This window comes from Carex rostrata, chromosome 15 (assembly GCF_964058835.1).
Source record: "Carex rostrata chromosome 15, lpCarRost1.2, whole genome shotgun sequence".
Lineage (NCBI taxonomy): Eukaryota > Viridiplantae > Streptophyta > Magnoliopsida > Poales > Cyperaceae > Carex > Carex rostrata.
In genome coordinates, this window is record NC_135932.1 from 8,082,170 (window position 1) to 8,098,980 (window position 16,811).

The 16,811-nt window shown below is 33.2% G+C and overlaps 1 protein-coding gene and 1 long non-coding RNA gene across 7 annotated transcripts in view; one reads left to right on the forward strand and one right to left on the reverse strand.

Moving 5' to 3' along the window:
* Nucleotides 1–14,469, forward strand: part of LOC144566105 (PYK10-binding protein 1-like) — an 85,180-nt gene extending 70,711 nt beyond the window's left edge. Inside the window, exons 1-4 of one of the 5 annotated variants that reach the window (XR_013515123.1) lie at nt 10,430–10,468; nt 11,340–11,660; nt 13,304–13,510; nt 14,113–14,469. Coding sequence is in view for 1 of the 5 variants with exons in the window: in XM_078315988.1 (XP_078172114.1) it covers nt 13,304–13,510; nt 14,113–14,349 (444 nt within the window). In the remaining 4 variants the exon portion in view is untranslated. Of the gene's footprint in view, nt 1–7,271; nt 7,330–10,429; nt 10,469–11,339; nt 11,661–12,628; nt 12,774–12,794; nt 13,069–13,303; nt 13,511–14,112 lie in introns of those variants that run through there. The other 4 variants (XR_013515121.1, XR_013515120.1, XR_013515122.1 and 1 more) reach the window with 4 other exon arrangements.
* On the reverse strand, nt 891–3,631 carry LOC144566497 (uncharacterized). 2 transcript variants are annotated; one of them, XR_013515207.1, is made up of 2 exons: nt 2,848–3,631; nt 891–2,046 (listed from the first exon to the last, which is right to left on the reverse strand). It is a non-coding gene; the product is annotated as an uncharacterized LOC144566497 (long non-coding RNA). The 2 variants fall into 2 exon arrangements; XR_013515206.1 differs by having other exon boundaries at nt 891–2,360.
* Nucleotides 14,470–16,811: the final 2,342 nt, after the last annotated feature.

The window sequence follows — 16,811 nt, forward strand, 5'->3', positions numbered from 1 at the left end:
TTTGTCATAAAAAATACAAAAAAGTTTGAAAATTTTTTTTTTCCAAATTATTTGCTGCCTAATTTTATTTTGTATCACTTTCATAATATTTTTCAAATATAATAAAATTATTGTACATGTGTAAATCATTAAAATTTCTTAGATAAAATTCAATCTAAATAAATACATTTTTTGGATATATGTTTCGATGATAAAATTCAACAAATTTAATATCTAGATAAAATTCAATCTAAATAAATATATTTCTTAGATAAAATTCAATCTAAACAAACTGTTTCGTTATCTATTTCGGCTTATTCATAATACCATGTATTTCACGTCATCAGTTTCTGGATGAAACCATATTGTTTCGGCCAGTTTTGGCCATATGTAATTAGTCTGACCTTTAAATTTTAATTTCTATTCCATTTAATTGCTATTTTTTCTTCTAAATTTTTTTAGTAACAGAATAAACTATTTAATCTTTGTAGTTGTTGAATTATCGGTCTTCTAGAATTTTTTTTAAGAAACAGCTGAGGCAAAATCAATGCGTTCGAGTATATATTTATCTTACTAGTACCATGTCTGTGCGTTGCAATGGATACATATTATAATATAAACTTTTAGCTTGTTATAATAAAAAAATAAAAAAAATTATAATATAAACTTTTAGCTTGTTAATTACTAATTAAATATAGATCAATTGTTAAGAAAAAATTTGACAATTATGCATCTCTACAAATATTGACAATTATTATCTTAACATACTTGCCTGATGCACTTGTTAAGAAAAAAATTGAATAAGTAAACATGAAAGGAACAGTTAGATTTTGGATTTCATACATTGATAGATTTATCTGTAAAGTTGTGCTCGAAAAAAATGTTAATGATCTCACTGTATTAACAAGGCATTTTTTTCTATTTGGATATTTAATATTTATTTTGAAGGATTTCCTGAAGTACATACAGAGATCTCATAGGACAAAAAAAAAAATAGACAAAAAGAGAAAAATATCATTATTTCCAATCTCTATTGTTACAAGGATAGCATCCTAATACAAAGAAAAAGAAAAGAAGAATGTCAAGGATTTTTACATTATTCACATTCTACCATTTGAAGGCAAATAGATTATAAAATCAGTGAACTGTACATGAAGTCTTGATATAAAAAAGAGAAAAGGAGAGTATCTATCTCACAACTGCACATTCTGTGTACCTCATACAACCTAGACACTCTGGTAAAATCTGTCTACAAAGAAGTATTGAAAGTATGCAACTCTAAAACTGAACCCTTTACAAAGAAGTATTCAGAAGATTAAGAGACGCCCCCTTTTCTGCCAGCCTTTCCAAAACTGAACCCTTTACCACCTTTTCCTGATGTGCCTTGTACAGTTTATAATACGTTTGCAAAATAAAAGCTCTCAAACAGCTGAGCATTAAACAAAAAGTTTAAAACAAAGAAACATATGAAAACTGATTTAATGATTTAATGTGCCTAAAAATATGACTTCCTTTTGATTGACAAGCTCCAGTCTCATCCGAGCCTTTCTCATCAGCATCCTTCTACCAGTAGACCTTCTCATGCGGTATCTCCCTCCTCCATGTACCTTGCATCCGTACCAGTACGTGTAGCTGTACAGGTACTGATACCAGAAACAGTACTGATCCTGGTACTAGTATGTGGCTGTGCCGAATTCCCTAAACAGTACCGGTACTTGTACCAGTGGCGTGGTTTGTTGTACGAACACTTGGCATACCTCTTTGCTGTTGTTCTCCATGTAATGATGATGTCATAATACTTCAGTTGCCTTAGTATATCCACTATTAAATCATCCATATTCCTACATGCATCCGTGAAACAGCGGGCACATCATTCCTTCCATAAAACAAAATTCATTAACAGTAGCATGGTTCTTTGTACCTCAGTAAGCTTTCGTGTCTTCTATTGTTGGTTTTGCCGGTCAATTCTGTTGCGGCCGTTGTCTTAGTAACTTTGTGTACAACTCTTGCGTGTAGGGGCATTCTTCAAATAGGCGGTGTACCGTCTCTCTTAGCCACAACTTGCTCCTAGCAGTATCAACCAACCAAGTTACACAACAACAATTATGAAAAAACAAATTCCATCTATATACCTTTTAAGGTATTGTTCCAATTCGAACCAGAACAAACCTGGTGCTGGAATTTTGACATGTGACAACTATGGGAAATAAAAGAAACAACAAATATACATTTTTAAGAGTTTCAAGAGAGAACAAGCGAGAAACAATATCTTTCTCAAGTGAACTAAAAACACTTGCCACTTTTGTAAATTGGGTCTTCTCTTTTTCTGATGCCTCCATCAGGTCCCACAGCTTGACTAGGTTTTCCACAGTTATCCTTAACTTAAAAACAAAATTCGTGCATCAAACTAATTAATAAAAAAAATCAAATTTCTCTGACATCTATAAACCAAGATGGGATATGGTACTTGGCAAAGCACCAAGCCTCTAGTGCTTTAGCTCCAAAACTCAAAATTTGGGATTTGAAACGGGAATCCAAGCCTTCCAATGTGATCTAAATGTCAGACTATGCTTAAACATCTAATGTGAAATCTCCAACTTATAATATCCCGTCATAATAAATAGTTAAATACAAGTATAGAATTCTGTAACAGACTCCTATGGCCACAAATGGTTCCAAATTGGTACAGCACGGACCATAGTTTCTTTATGACATACTTTCCAGATTTCTAGCCTTTATTTTGTTTGCTAGGAGAATTTCCTATTTTAGTGAATATTCATTGCAGTACACACGTAGACCACTGGTATAAAGTGCCAGTAACACTGACCCAACATAACAATTCTAACATTATTATGGTAATTAAATTACCTTCTGGAGCGTGATCTTCTTCTCTGCTATCAAAGTTTGTACTGCTAAAGAGAGGCTATCTAGGATCTTGTCACTAATATTTGTCGATTTCTCAGGATTCTGTCCATATAAACCAGGCTGGGCTGCATCCATAATATTCGACATGATGATGAACTTTTTTCAGCCTGGCCGACTGCAAATAAATATGAGGATCAAATTAGGAACAATTGTAGATCAAGATCATTAATGGAAGAGAATAAATGGTTATAAGAATATGAACATTAAGTTTAATTAGGTATCAACCGACTGGACACTGATAAGCGAATGCATGGTTCGGGTATAGTGCAGTACCATTCAGGTAGTGACTGAATGTAAAGTTCTTCCATGTTCTTTCACCAAATTATTTTGTATTAACTGACTGTTTGTGGTTAAAAGAACCGGTTACTTGTAACTGCCAGAAGAATGACGCTACTTGACATACATTGTGCATATTATTTCTGTCCAAAAAAAAAAACAACAAAGATATTATTTTGTAAAAGAAAGGAAAAAAATTGTTCTCCTTTTGTAAGTACTGTAGCCGAGCTTGAAATTCCTCAAGTCTCCTGAAAGAGAGATCATGGTGTTCTCTTTTAACAAACCCGTCAGACTCCCAACTGCTCCCCGTAATTTCAGCTCTTAGTTCTCAATTTCGCAGAGAAGGGAGATTCACGTGAGAGAGGTTGCCATGGGAGATCGAGTGAGAGGATACTATGGGAGATCGCGTGAGAGAGGGGTTTAGTGCTGGCGATTTTTTTTCTGAAATGGAGAGAAGGAGATCTCGTGAGAGAGACGGGGTCGGAGGTGATATTACTCTTTTATCCTTCCGACAACAAATTGAAGAGAAACTATCTAATGGTAAAAAACTATCTGAACCGTTTAATCACAAATGAACGGTCCAAAATAGAACATTTTAACAGAAGAATTTGACTTATTCTTATTCGATCTCTTCTCCACTTTATCTCTCTCCTGTATCATTTATTCTTCGTTGGAGTGCTTTTCTCTCTATCTCTCTATCATTTATTCTTATTCGATCTCTTCTCCTCTTTATATCTCTCCCGTATCATTTATTCTTTCATTCACGAAAAGGAAGAAAAGCACTCCACCACCAATTTGTGTTAGAGTCTTGCATCTGTGCCAGGTGAAATCCATAGATCGTGCACTTGGTACGAGAGAGGGAGAGGAAAAAAACCCAATGGTACATCACAGCTTCTGAAGCTTTTTCTTGGTATCTAAAGATAAGTTATCGCAGATTTTGTTGCTCGTTTTACAAAAAAAGGGACACCAGCCATTTGGGAGCAACTTGGAAGGTTTTATTTCATTACATTCCCAGCTTGATCTTTTCCATTTTTGCTAAGAGATCAACGCAAATATATATGCCATTAATTGTGTAATTAAGAGTTCCGGCAGAATCAAAGAGTCACCTAATTAATCACCACCCTTAATTAATCAGTTACTTAAAGCAGATAAATATATATACAAGTGTGCTTACCTGAACAATCTCAAGCTTAACAGATAACGTGTGAATGAATGTAACACTGGTACGTATTGATCATCTTTTTGGAATTCATTAGTTTTCTTCTACAATTGTATGAATAACTTTAATTGGCAATGTGTAATTTAGGAAAAGGATATATCCCGATTTTATGACTAATCACTAACCTTAAGTCCTTAACGTACATAGTATTGCACACCCACTTACAATTTAGCAAGTACACCTTTTTTTATTATCAAGAATTAACTAATAACTAGAAACATTTTGCATGAAAATATAGGGAAGAGAAATGCACATACGGCTCGGTCCTTGTGGAGTTAATGATGGTACATACTGGGACGATGGTTGTCATCAAAGAATAGAGAGTATCTTTGTTAGTTACGATAACTTATCTATCTGTTCAATCCAAACTGTTTATAAAGATTACAGTAACAACATTTTTATAGCACCGCATCATGGTCCGCATGGGTTTGAACATAAGTACAACTACGAATTTGAAGCGGTAACTATTAATTTTATATATTTGTCTGTTTTTTTTTTTGGGGACATTGTACATAAAATATCTGACACTGTCTCACAACTTCCTGTTAGATTTTGCAATTTGCAGCCCTTGAGGCAAATTGCTCTATTAACTCTGAGGAAAAAAATAAAGAAAATAATACTTATCTTTTTTGTTGAGGAAATCCTTCAATCTTATCATAAATGTAAATTTGACATATTAATTTGCACCGAATTTATAGGTCTGACATGTATATAGCAACATTTTCTGTGGTGCCAGTAGATTCCAATAAAAAAATATATATACACTTTTTTTATATATATATTTATGGTCAATTACAAGTATTCAACCCTAATCACTTAAATTAACATATGATCTATCGATTCAACTAACCTAAAGTTTTTTTTTTTTTTTTGCAGGTTCATCTTCCACCTGAAAATCCGATTACTCGAATAGATGGATACTACGACAACAATGGCATTATATATCTGGAACTCAGCACAAACTATGGTAAGGTGTGTTCTTTTGGCACAAAAAAATCTGGTTCTGTTAGCTTCATCTACAAGGATCCGAGAGGGTTTACCGGTTTTCACGGAAGCTCCAACGAGTATCGTCTCAAGGCTCTAGGAGTACATGTCAATATCTCTGCCACAAAATCTTAGAATCCATAGACTTCAAATGAAAATTGTTTCTCCATTTTTCTTTTCAATTTGGCACTGCTTGTATAAATATAGTCATAATCCATCATTAATATAATCTGCCAAAATACAAACAACACTGTCTGTTACACTCAGCGAAGATCACATAGACCATGCACTGTTTACGGACACATTAATTTATAATGACCAATTCTTAGATGAGGTAATTGTCAAATAACATTAATTTATTGTTCTTGAAAAGAACCTATCAAATAATAATATGACTTGAGATAAAAGTATGGAACCATTTACCTGAACTAATTTGTCATGAATTTCCAGTTACCTGTCATCTATTGGTACTGACATTAATTATGTTCACTGATTTTTTTGTTTGATGTGTGTATTTGTTTTGTTTATGCTTCTGTTGTGGCATCAAGCATTCCGTTTGTAACTTAGAATCGTAGATTAGGGAAAATGTAATTAATTTACAAACAAGTTTGTGATCATATAAGCTCAACCCAGTTATCAATTTCATGAACAGAATGTCATCAGGATTCTGTTTACATTTGGAAAATTGAACAAATTGGAAGTGAATGCTGTTTTTTTTTCCTCAGAAAAGCAACGATCTGTTTATTCAATTGCCAATTGCAAGAGCTTAAATAAAGGCAAATCCAAACTTTTTCAAGGACCTTGCCTGATGCTGCCAAGGTAACAGATATGTATTTCAATCTTACCATTTGACTTTGACGATTATATATTTAAGCAACTATAATTTTATTTTTGAGGGAAAAGAAGGTCAAGCTGTTATGTTAATTAATTTAAATTTAAGTTGAAATTTTTGAAAAAAAAAAAAATAGTTTCTCGACAGATAGCATAATACAAATTTAGAAATTAGAAGATTCACATAATGATTTATTAAAAGGTTGGAATAATAGTTGGCCCAATTCTAGCCCAAATAATAGAGGTGTACCCAGAACATAGCAATCCAATTATAGCATTCAGTCTTTGTTAACGGGCCTGCTGGAAAATATTCTAGCATATATTGGACCACATTAAAAGAAGCAAAATGAAACAATAGAATTAATGTGTCTATTATTTTTCAGTTAAACATTAAATCAAGTTTTTCAACTATAAATATTTACAATCCAATTAGCATATGAACATACGACCTCTCGTATAGAGAACATTATTTTTACTTCTAAACCAAAATCTTTTCGTAATTTATGTTCGGTGGAGTGCTTTTCTTCCTTTCCATGAGTGGAAGAATAAATGATATGAAAGAGATATATAGTGGAGAAGATATCGAATGAGAATAAATGATAGAGAGAGAAGAGAAAAGCTTTTCTTCCTTGAAGAACTTGAATTCGTATCCTCTGCATTAACTCAAAAAGAAATCATTATTCTCATTTTCTCTCCAACGAAAAAAAAGCTTTTCTTCCTTGGAGAGCTTGAATTCGTATCCTCTGCATTAACTCAAAAATGAATCATTATTCTCATTTTCTCTCCAAGGAAGAAAAGCATTTCTCTTCTCTCTCACTCTATCATTTATTCTCATTCGATCTCTTCTCCTCTTTATATCTCTCCCGTATCATTTATTCTTTCATTCACGAAAAGGAAGAAAAGCACTCCACCGATTTGTGTTAGAGTCTTGCATCTGCTCCAGGTGAAATCCGTAGATCGATCGTGCACTTGGTACGAGAGAGGGAGAGGAAAAAAACCCAATGGTACGTCACAGCTTCTGAAGCGTTTTCTTTGTATCTAATTAAAGGTAAGTTATCGCAGATTTTGTTGCTCGTTTTACAAAAAAGGGACACCATTTGGGAGCAACTTGGAAGGTTTGATTTCATTACATTCCCAGCTTGATCTTTTCCATTTTTGCTAAGAGATCAACGCAAATATATAAGCCATTAATTGTGTAATTAAGAGTTTCGGCAGAATCAAAGAGTCACCTAATTAATCACCACCCTTAATTAATCAGTTGCTTAAAGCTGATAAATATATATACAAGTGTGCTTACCTGAACAATCTCAAGCTTAACAGATAACGTGTGAATGAATGTAACACTGGTACGTATTGACCATCTTTTTGGAATTCATTAGTTTTCTTCTACAATTGTATGAATAACTTTAATTAATGGGCAATGTGTAATTTAGGAAAATGATATATCCCGATTTTATGACTAATCACTAACCTTAAGTCCTTAACATAGTATTGCACACCCACTTACAATTTAGCAAGTACACCTTTTTTTATTATCAAGAATTAACTAATAATTAGAAACATTTTGCATGAAAATATAGGGAAGAGAAATGCACATACGGCTCGGTCCTTGTGGAGTTAATGATGGTACATACTGGGACGATGGTTGTCATCAAAGAATAGAGAGTATCTTTGTTAGTTACGATAGCTATTATATTTGTTCAATCCAAACTGTTTATAAAGATTTCAGTAACAACATTTTTATAGCACCGCATCATGGTCCGTCTGTGTATGAACAGACATACTCCTACCATTTTGAAGCGGTAACTATTAATTTTATATATTTGTCTGTTTTTTTTTTGGGGGGGGATATTGTACATAAAATATATGACACTATGTCTCACAACTTCCTGTTAGATTTTGCAATTGGGAGCCCTTGAGGCAAATTGCTCTATTAACTCTGAGGAAAAAAATAAAGAAAATAATACTTATCTTTTTTGTTGAGGAAATCTTTCAATCTTATCATAAATGTAAATTTGACGTATTAATTTGCACCGAATTTAAAAGTCTGACATGTATATAGCTACATTTTGTGTGGTGCCAGTAGATTCCAATAAAAAAATTTATATACACTTTTTATATATATATATTTATGGTCAATTACAAGTATTCAACCCCAATCATTTAAATTAACATATGATCTATCGATTCAACTAACCTAAAGTATTATTTAAAATCAATCAATGTTATTTTCTCTGGTGCAAGAACCATGCCAGTAGTGTCTCTTTAATGTATAATTGATTTTTTTTTTGCAGGTTCATCTTCCACCCGAAAATCCGATTACTCGAATAGATGGATACTACGACAACGGTGGCATTACATATCTGGAACTCAGCACAAACTATGGTAAGGTGTGTTCTTTCGGCACACAAAAAACTGGTTCTCTTAGCTTCATCTACAAGGATCCGAGAGGGTTTACCGGTTTTCACGGACGCTCCAACGAGTATCGTCTCAAGGCTCTAGGAGTACATGTCAATATCTCTGCCACAAAATCTTAGAATCCATAGAATGGAATTGTTTCTCCATTTTTCTTTTCAATTTGGCACTGCTTGTATAAATATAGTCATAATCCATCAGTAATATAATCTGCCATAATACAAACAACACTGTCTGTTACACTCAGCGAAGATCACATAGACCATGCACTGTTTACAGACACATTAATTTATAATGACCGATTCTTAGATGAGGTAATTGTCAACTTAAACAGTAATTAGATGACATTAGCTGGTTCTGATCTGGTACAATGTAGTGGTTAATTTCAAATCAATACCATGCATACTGTTTTTGAGGATAATTATTGTTCTTGAAAAGAACCTATCAAACAATAATATGACTTGAGATAAAAGTATGGAACCATTTACCTGAACTAATTTGTCATGAATTTCTAGTTACCTGTCATCTATTGGTACTGACATTAATTATGTTCACTGATTTTTTGTTTGATGTGTATATTTGTTCTGTCTGTGCTTCTGTTGTGGCATCAAGCATTCTGTTTGTAACTTAGAATCGTAGATTACGGAAAATGTAATTAATTTACAAACAAGTTTGTGATCATATACGCTCAACTCGTTATCAATTTCATGAACAAAATGTCATCAGGATTCTGTTTCATTTGGAAATTTGAACAAATTGGAAGTGAATGTTGTTGTTTTTTTTTTTCCTCAGAAAAGCAACGATCCATTTAACAACATTGCATATGAACTAAGAATTCGGGTCAGTTCTCCTGTGGTTTGGCTTACAGGGCCATGCATCACACAGGGATATGCTCTGAATACAGTAAGGTAATGTGGAAGCTTAAGGCCCCAATGAAAGTCAGACTTTTTGTATGGCTGCTGATGGACAACAAAGTACTCACACAAGAAAGTCCTAATCTCACAAGGGTGCATTGTAACACAGGGCTGCACCTTCTGTACGAATGGATGCATAGAAACAATTAATCATTTCATGTGGGACTGTGCGTACGTAAAGGGGTTTTGGAGAGGGTTATTTGTCCACTATAACCTTACTTGGTATAATACTGACACCATTGTCAATTTATGGTGGAATAGAAGAAAGGGAATAACGAAATTACACAAGAAGCCTTGGGATTCGATATGGGCCATAGGAGTCTGGGCCCTTTGGAAGGAGAGGAACAGGAGAACCTTCTCCCAGAAGTCTAAACCAACGAGTATACTTTTACATGAAGCAACCATCGACATTCACAAGCAACACTTTGCTTAGAGTAAGGGGTAGAATAGGAATAATGGATATCATGAGGGAATATTGTACTCTGCTTGAGACCTTATTTCATAAATAGGTAGATGTATCAGTAATTAGAGACTCTGTAAATAACTACTCTTTTTTTATAAATATATTTGTTGCTCGGTAATTGCCGACAACCTTCAAAATTTATGCAATCATCAGAATAACCTATTAAAACCTCCTTCTCTATAATTTTCTGATGAACACCATCATCCCAGTTCACACCTTTACCAGTATTACCTTTTGGTCCCAACTTGATATGGATATCCTTTTCCTAAATTACATTGCTAATTAAGGTTACTCATAAAATTGTAGAACAAAATTAATGAATTCCAAATCGATGAATACGTACCATTTTTACATCCATTCACACGTTATCAGCTAAGCTAATTGAGATTGTTTCATGTACGGATGCGCACTTGTATATATATATATATATATTGATCAGGTTAAGCAACAGATTAATTAAGGGTAAGGTGACTCTTTGATTCTGCCAAGCTCTTAATTACACAATTTACAGCATATCGATCTACGTTGATCTCCTAGTATTATGTATTGTGATTGCTGATTAGATATATATATATAGAGAGAGAGAGAGGAGGGTTCAAATGCACCCAAATTTTTGTGCACCCAAATACACCCTATCTTTCATATCCTTTATCTCTGTTTTCAAAGTCAAAACAGTCAATCCGAACCGTTAGATGCGATCTATATATTAAGATGTGCTTGGAGACCAAATTTTACATTTTTTGGAATTTTTTACTATTAATTAAGCCACTTTGAAAATCGCTGATTTTACATTTCTGGACCATTGGATCAGCGATTTTCAAAGTGACTTAATAAATAGTAAAAAATTCCAAAAAATGTAAAATTTGGTCTCCAAGCACATCTTAATATATAGATCGCATCTAACGGTTCGGATTGACTATTCGGACTTTGAAAACGGAGAAAAAGAATTTGAAAGATAGGATGCATTTGGGTGCACAAAAATTTGGGTGGATTTGAACCCTCCTCATATATATATTACAGCATATCGATCTCCTAGTATTATGTATTGGGACCATCTGTAATTAAATTGATCATTGTTATGTACAAAGCGCTAGTTATTATCACTTGAAACTTTTATTTTTATTTTTATGCATAGTAAATCATTCATACATCATATATCATATACATAATACTTGTTATTTGATATTTTATTTTGTTCTTGAATCATAAAAAAAAAAAATGTTGTTAACGAGGTAAGCTCTTTGGAAACAGTTCTAGAAAATTAAACTTTCAGTTACCCAAGAAAAATAATTGTTATGTGAAATTGTTAATTTGTTATTTCTGAAAATTGAAGAGCAAATAAGAGGTTTAAAAAGAAGAAAAGTGTCACTCAAACTACGGAGACCTCTCAGGACAAATCTTCCTTTCCGTGAGTGGAAGATTTATGTTCGTAATTTATGTTTGGTGGAGTGTTTTTCTTCCTTTCTATGAGTGGAAGAATAAATGATACAGGAGAAATACAAAGAGGAGAAGATATCAAATGAGAATAAATGATAGAGAGAGAGAGGAGAAAAGCTTTTCTTCCTTGGAGAGCTTGAATTCATATTGCCAATTGCAAGAGCATAAATGAAGGCAAATCGACACTTTTTCAAGGACCTTGTCTGATGCTGCCAAGGTAACAGATATGTATTACAATCTTACGATTTGACTTTGATGATTATATATATTTAAGCAACTATAATTTTTATTTTTGAGGGAAAAGAAGGTCTAGCTGTTATGTTAATTAATTTAAATTTAAGTTGAAATTTTTGAAAAAAAAAAAAAAATAGCTTCTCCCAAGATAGCATAATACAAATTTAGAAATTAGAAGAATAATAGTGGGCCCAGTTCTAGCCTAAATAATAGAGGTGTACCCACAACATAGCAATCCAATTATAGCTTTCAGTCTTTGTTAACGGGCCTGCTGGAAAATATTCTAGCATATATTGGACCACATTAAAAGAAGCAAGATGAAACAATAGAATTAATGTGTCTATTATTTTTCAGTTAAACATTAAATCAAGTTTTTTCAACTATAAATATTTACAATCCAATTAGCATATGAACATACGACCTCTCATATAGTGAACATTATTTTAACTTCTAAACCAAAATCTGGTTGTTATTTATGTTCGTGATTTATGTTTGGTGGATTGCTTTTCTTCCTTTTCGTGAGTGGAAGAATAAATAATATGGGAGAGATATAAAGAAGAGAAGAGATCGAATGAGAATAAATGATAGAGAGAGAAGAGAAAAGCTTTTCTTCCTTGGAGAGCTTGAATTCCTATCCTCTGCATTAACTCAAAAAGGAATTTTTTTAGTTAATACATCAAGACCGTCCGATCAGCTTTAAGATTCGTGTGAATTAGATCCGCACAAATATTAAAGACCCCCTATGTTATACCTATAGACCGGATGGGCTCTGTATACAATCAAACGGCCCATATTCATCAACTGAAAATATTCTCTTTTGAGTTAATGCAGACGATGCAGGTTCGGAGTGCTTTTCTCTCTCTCTCTCTCTCATTTATTATCATTCGATCTCTTCTCTATATTCCATGGAGTGCTTCTCTCTCTCTATCATTTATTCTCATTCGATCTCTTCTCCTCTTTATATCTCTCCCGTATCATTAATTCTTCCACTCACATAAAGGAAGAAAAGCACTCCACCGATTTGTGTTAGAGTCTTGGTATGAGAGAGAAAGAGGAAAAAAACCCAGCTTCTGAAGCTTCTTCTTGGTATCTAAGGGTAAGTTAACAAAGATTTTGTTGCTCATTTTACAAAAAAAGGGACACCATTTGGGAGCAACTTGGAAGGTTTGATGTCATTACATTCCCAGCTTGATCTTTTCCATTTTTGCTAGGAGATCAACGCAAATATATATACCATTAATTGTGTAATTAAGAGTTCCGGCAGAATCAAAGAGTCACCTAATCACCACCCTTAATTAATCAGTTGCTTAAAGCTGATAAATATATATACAAGTGTGCTTACCTGAACAATCTCTAGCTTAACAGATAACGTGTGAATGAATGTAACACTGGTACGTATTGATCAACTTTTTGGAATTCATTAGTTTTGTTCTACAATTGTATGAATAACTTTAATTGGCAATATGTAATTTAGGAAAAGGATATATCCCGATTTTATGACTAATCACTAAACTCAAGTCCTTAACATAGTATTGCACACCCACTTACAATTTAGCAAGTACACCTTTTTTTATTATCAAGAATTAACTAACAATTAGAAACATTTTGCATGAAAATTAAATATAGGGAAGAGAATTACACATACAGCTCGGTCCTTGTGGAAGTTCCGGTTCAACCTGGGACGATGGTTGTCATCAAAGAATAGAGAGTATCTTTGTTAGTTACGATAGCGATTATATCCGTTCAATCCAAGTTGTTTATAAAGATTTCAGTGACAACATTTATAGAGCACCGCAACGTGGACCGTCTTCTAATTCCTACATTTTTGAAGCGGTAACTATTAATTTTATATATTTTTGTCTAATATATAATGTTCGTTTAACTATTATTCTTATCTACTTTAGTTCGTTTTTTTTTATTTTTTTATTTTATTGTTGGGGGGGGGGGGGGGGGGTCTGTTTTTTTTGGGGGGATATTGTACATAAAATATCAGACACTGTCTCACAACTTCCTGTTAGATTTTGCAATTTGCAGCCCTTGAGGCAAATTGCTCTATTAACTATGAGGAAAAAATAAAGAAAATAATACTTATCTTTTTTTGTTGAGGAAATCCTTCAATCTTATCATAAATGTAAATTGACGTATTAATTTGCACCAAATTTAAAGGTCTGACATGTATATAGCAACATTTTGTGTGGTGCCAGTAGATTCCAATAAAAAAAATTATATACACTTTTTTTTTTATATATATTTATGGTCAATTACCAGTATACAACCCCAATCATTTAAATTAACATATGAATATATGATCTATCGATTCAACTAACCTAAAATATTTTTTAAAATCAATCGATGTTATTTTCTCCGGTGCAAGAACCATGCCAGTAGTGTCTCTTTAATGTATAATTGATTTTCTTTTTCTTTTTTTTTTGCAGGTTCATCTGCCACCCGAAACTCCTATTACTCGAATAGATGGATACTTTAACAGTGCAGGCATTACATGTCTGGAACTCAGCACAAACAATGGCAAGATGTGTTCTTTCGGCACTAAAACTTGTTCTAGACCCTTCATCTACAAGAATCCGAGAGGGTTTACCGGTTTCCACGGACGCGAAGACGGTGCTCGTCTAGCAGCTCTAGGAGTACATGTCAATAGCTTTGCCACAAGATAGATCTTAGAATCCATAGACTTCAAATGGAAATTGTTTCTCCATTTTTCTTTACAATTTGGCACTGCTAGTATAAATATAGTCATAATCCATCAGTAATATAATCTGCCATAATACAAACAACACTGTCTGTTACACTCAGTGAAGATCACATAGACCATGCACTGTTTACGAACACTTTAATTTATAATGACCGACTCTTAGATGCGGTAATTGTCAACTTAAACAATATTTAGATGACATTAGCTGGTTTTGATCTGGTACAATGTAGTGGTTAATTTCAAATCAATACCATGCATACTGTTTTTGAGGATAATTATTGTTCTTGGAAATAATTATTGATGATCCATTCTTACCCTTCTAGTCTTCTACTAAGAACCTGTTGGTTTTCTCACATGTTTTAGGATGGTCTTTGTGATGCTCGAAGCTCCTTATTTTTCCTAGCTTTTTCTTTTCGTTTTTTGTTTTCACAAACTCTTTTTTTGCCAAAGTCATTATATTTTGCCTTCGTATCTTTAATCAACTAATAGAGATTATTGACAGACGCTTGATTAAAGTAGGAAATGTGGGGGTATCTCAATTGCTATTGAAATGGTCAAATTTGACATATGAAGATGCCACGTTGAAGGACTACGATATCATCCGCTCTGAGATTCGTGCAAAGTTAAAACAATGGTCCAAATATACTAATTCTAAAATATTCTCTTTTATGGTACCGAAAGAACCGAATTCTCTTATCATTAGAGAACAGTGGTCATTTTTGTCATTTTCAGGCTCTTTTAGCCAATTCGATTTTTGTCATTCATTTTCTTTTTGAAAACCTTCAGAAGCTGCAAAGTCGTGAGGGGATTTTTGTCCTTCATTTTCTTTTGGCAAATTATAAGCTCACAGACAGAGCTTCTTATTTATAAATGCCTATGATTAGGAGAGAGAAGGATATGATGTATAAACTCTGAAAAACACAATTTCTATACAATCTTATCGTTTCTTGCTTATATTACCAAATTATACATTCTATTTTATAATTTGCACAATTTCTCAAACTTTTGTCCAAAACAAAACCTCAGACCATTATAGTCAGAGGCAAAAACTTATGACCAATTAAGTAATGGGGGAATTTCACATATACCCTTCAAAAACTTTAAAATTACGTATTCCCCCTCTAAATTTTGGAATTACATATTTTTCCATCTAAACTTCAAAAACTCACTTATTTACCCATTTCATTGTCTTTTCTATTTAAACACATTCTAAATTTATAAAATACATGTTTTACCCTTTATTAAAAGCATAAAACACCCATCTTACTCCAATTTGAATCTAAAATGTTCCTTTACCGTCTGAATTGCTTTAAGATCTATGCATTCTAGATCAACACGAATCTTGAAGCGAACAACACAGAAATTGAAGCAATGTGCACAGATCTTAATGTGAAGCACACGGATCAAAATTGCTTTGAGATTCGTGTGGACTAGATTAGCACGAATCTTGAAGCTGGCACGCAATAATCTTATTGTGATGCGCGCGGATCGAATGGCAGAGGAATCCTTCAGATTCAAATTTGAGTTAGATGGGGCGTTTTATGCTTTTTAATGAAGGGTAAAATATGTATTTTATAAATTTAGAATGAGTTTTAATATAAAAGACAATGAAATGGATAAATATGTGAGTTTTTGGAGTTTAGAAGGGGAAATACGTAATTTCCAAATTTAAAGGGGAAAATACGTAATTTTGAAGTTTTTGAAGCGTATACGTGAAATTCCCCTAAGTAATATATGCCTTCCCAACCATATTTTACAATTGTTGTTATTTTTTTTTTTTTTTTTTTTTTTTGAAAAAGTGAATTTCCACCTGTTTCATTACGAAACAAAATAGTTCATACAAAATGGTGCATAGCACCGAATATCCAAGTATATCGAACACATTACCAGTAGTGTTTTGTGAGATGCCCTCCATGAGAAGGCTTGATACAATTGCTGACATCATCTTCGCATTGCTGCCATCATCCAACCTGGTTCCCCCAACATAGGCCTCCATAACTGTCATCTAATATTAAGGAATCAATTGAGTTCATACAAATACAGGTTTGCCCTTGGGCTCATTTACTAGGTGAAAATTATAATCATTAGTAACTGATTTAAAGTGAGTGTGCCAGTCTTGTCACTACAGAAGGTATTCACCGAACCCATCGTTTCACATGCTGACAGTCTTCTTACCTATAAAAATAATTTTCAAAATAACAAAACGATGGGTTCGGTATTTTATTGGCCCCAATGAATGACTGTTTAACGCTTGTTTGCCCCTTCACAAATTGAGTTGTGCCATCAGAATTATTTAATTATATTCCCGTAAAATACCTGAGAAGATTTATGATTAAGGATAGAAAATAAAGATTTCCTATCAGGACCATATAATGTTATAAACTAAGCATATATACCTTATCCAAAGGACAAAAAGAATCGTAA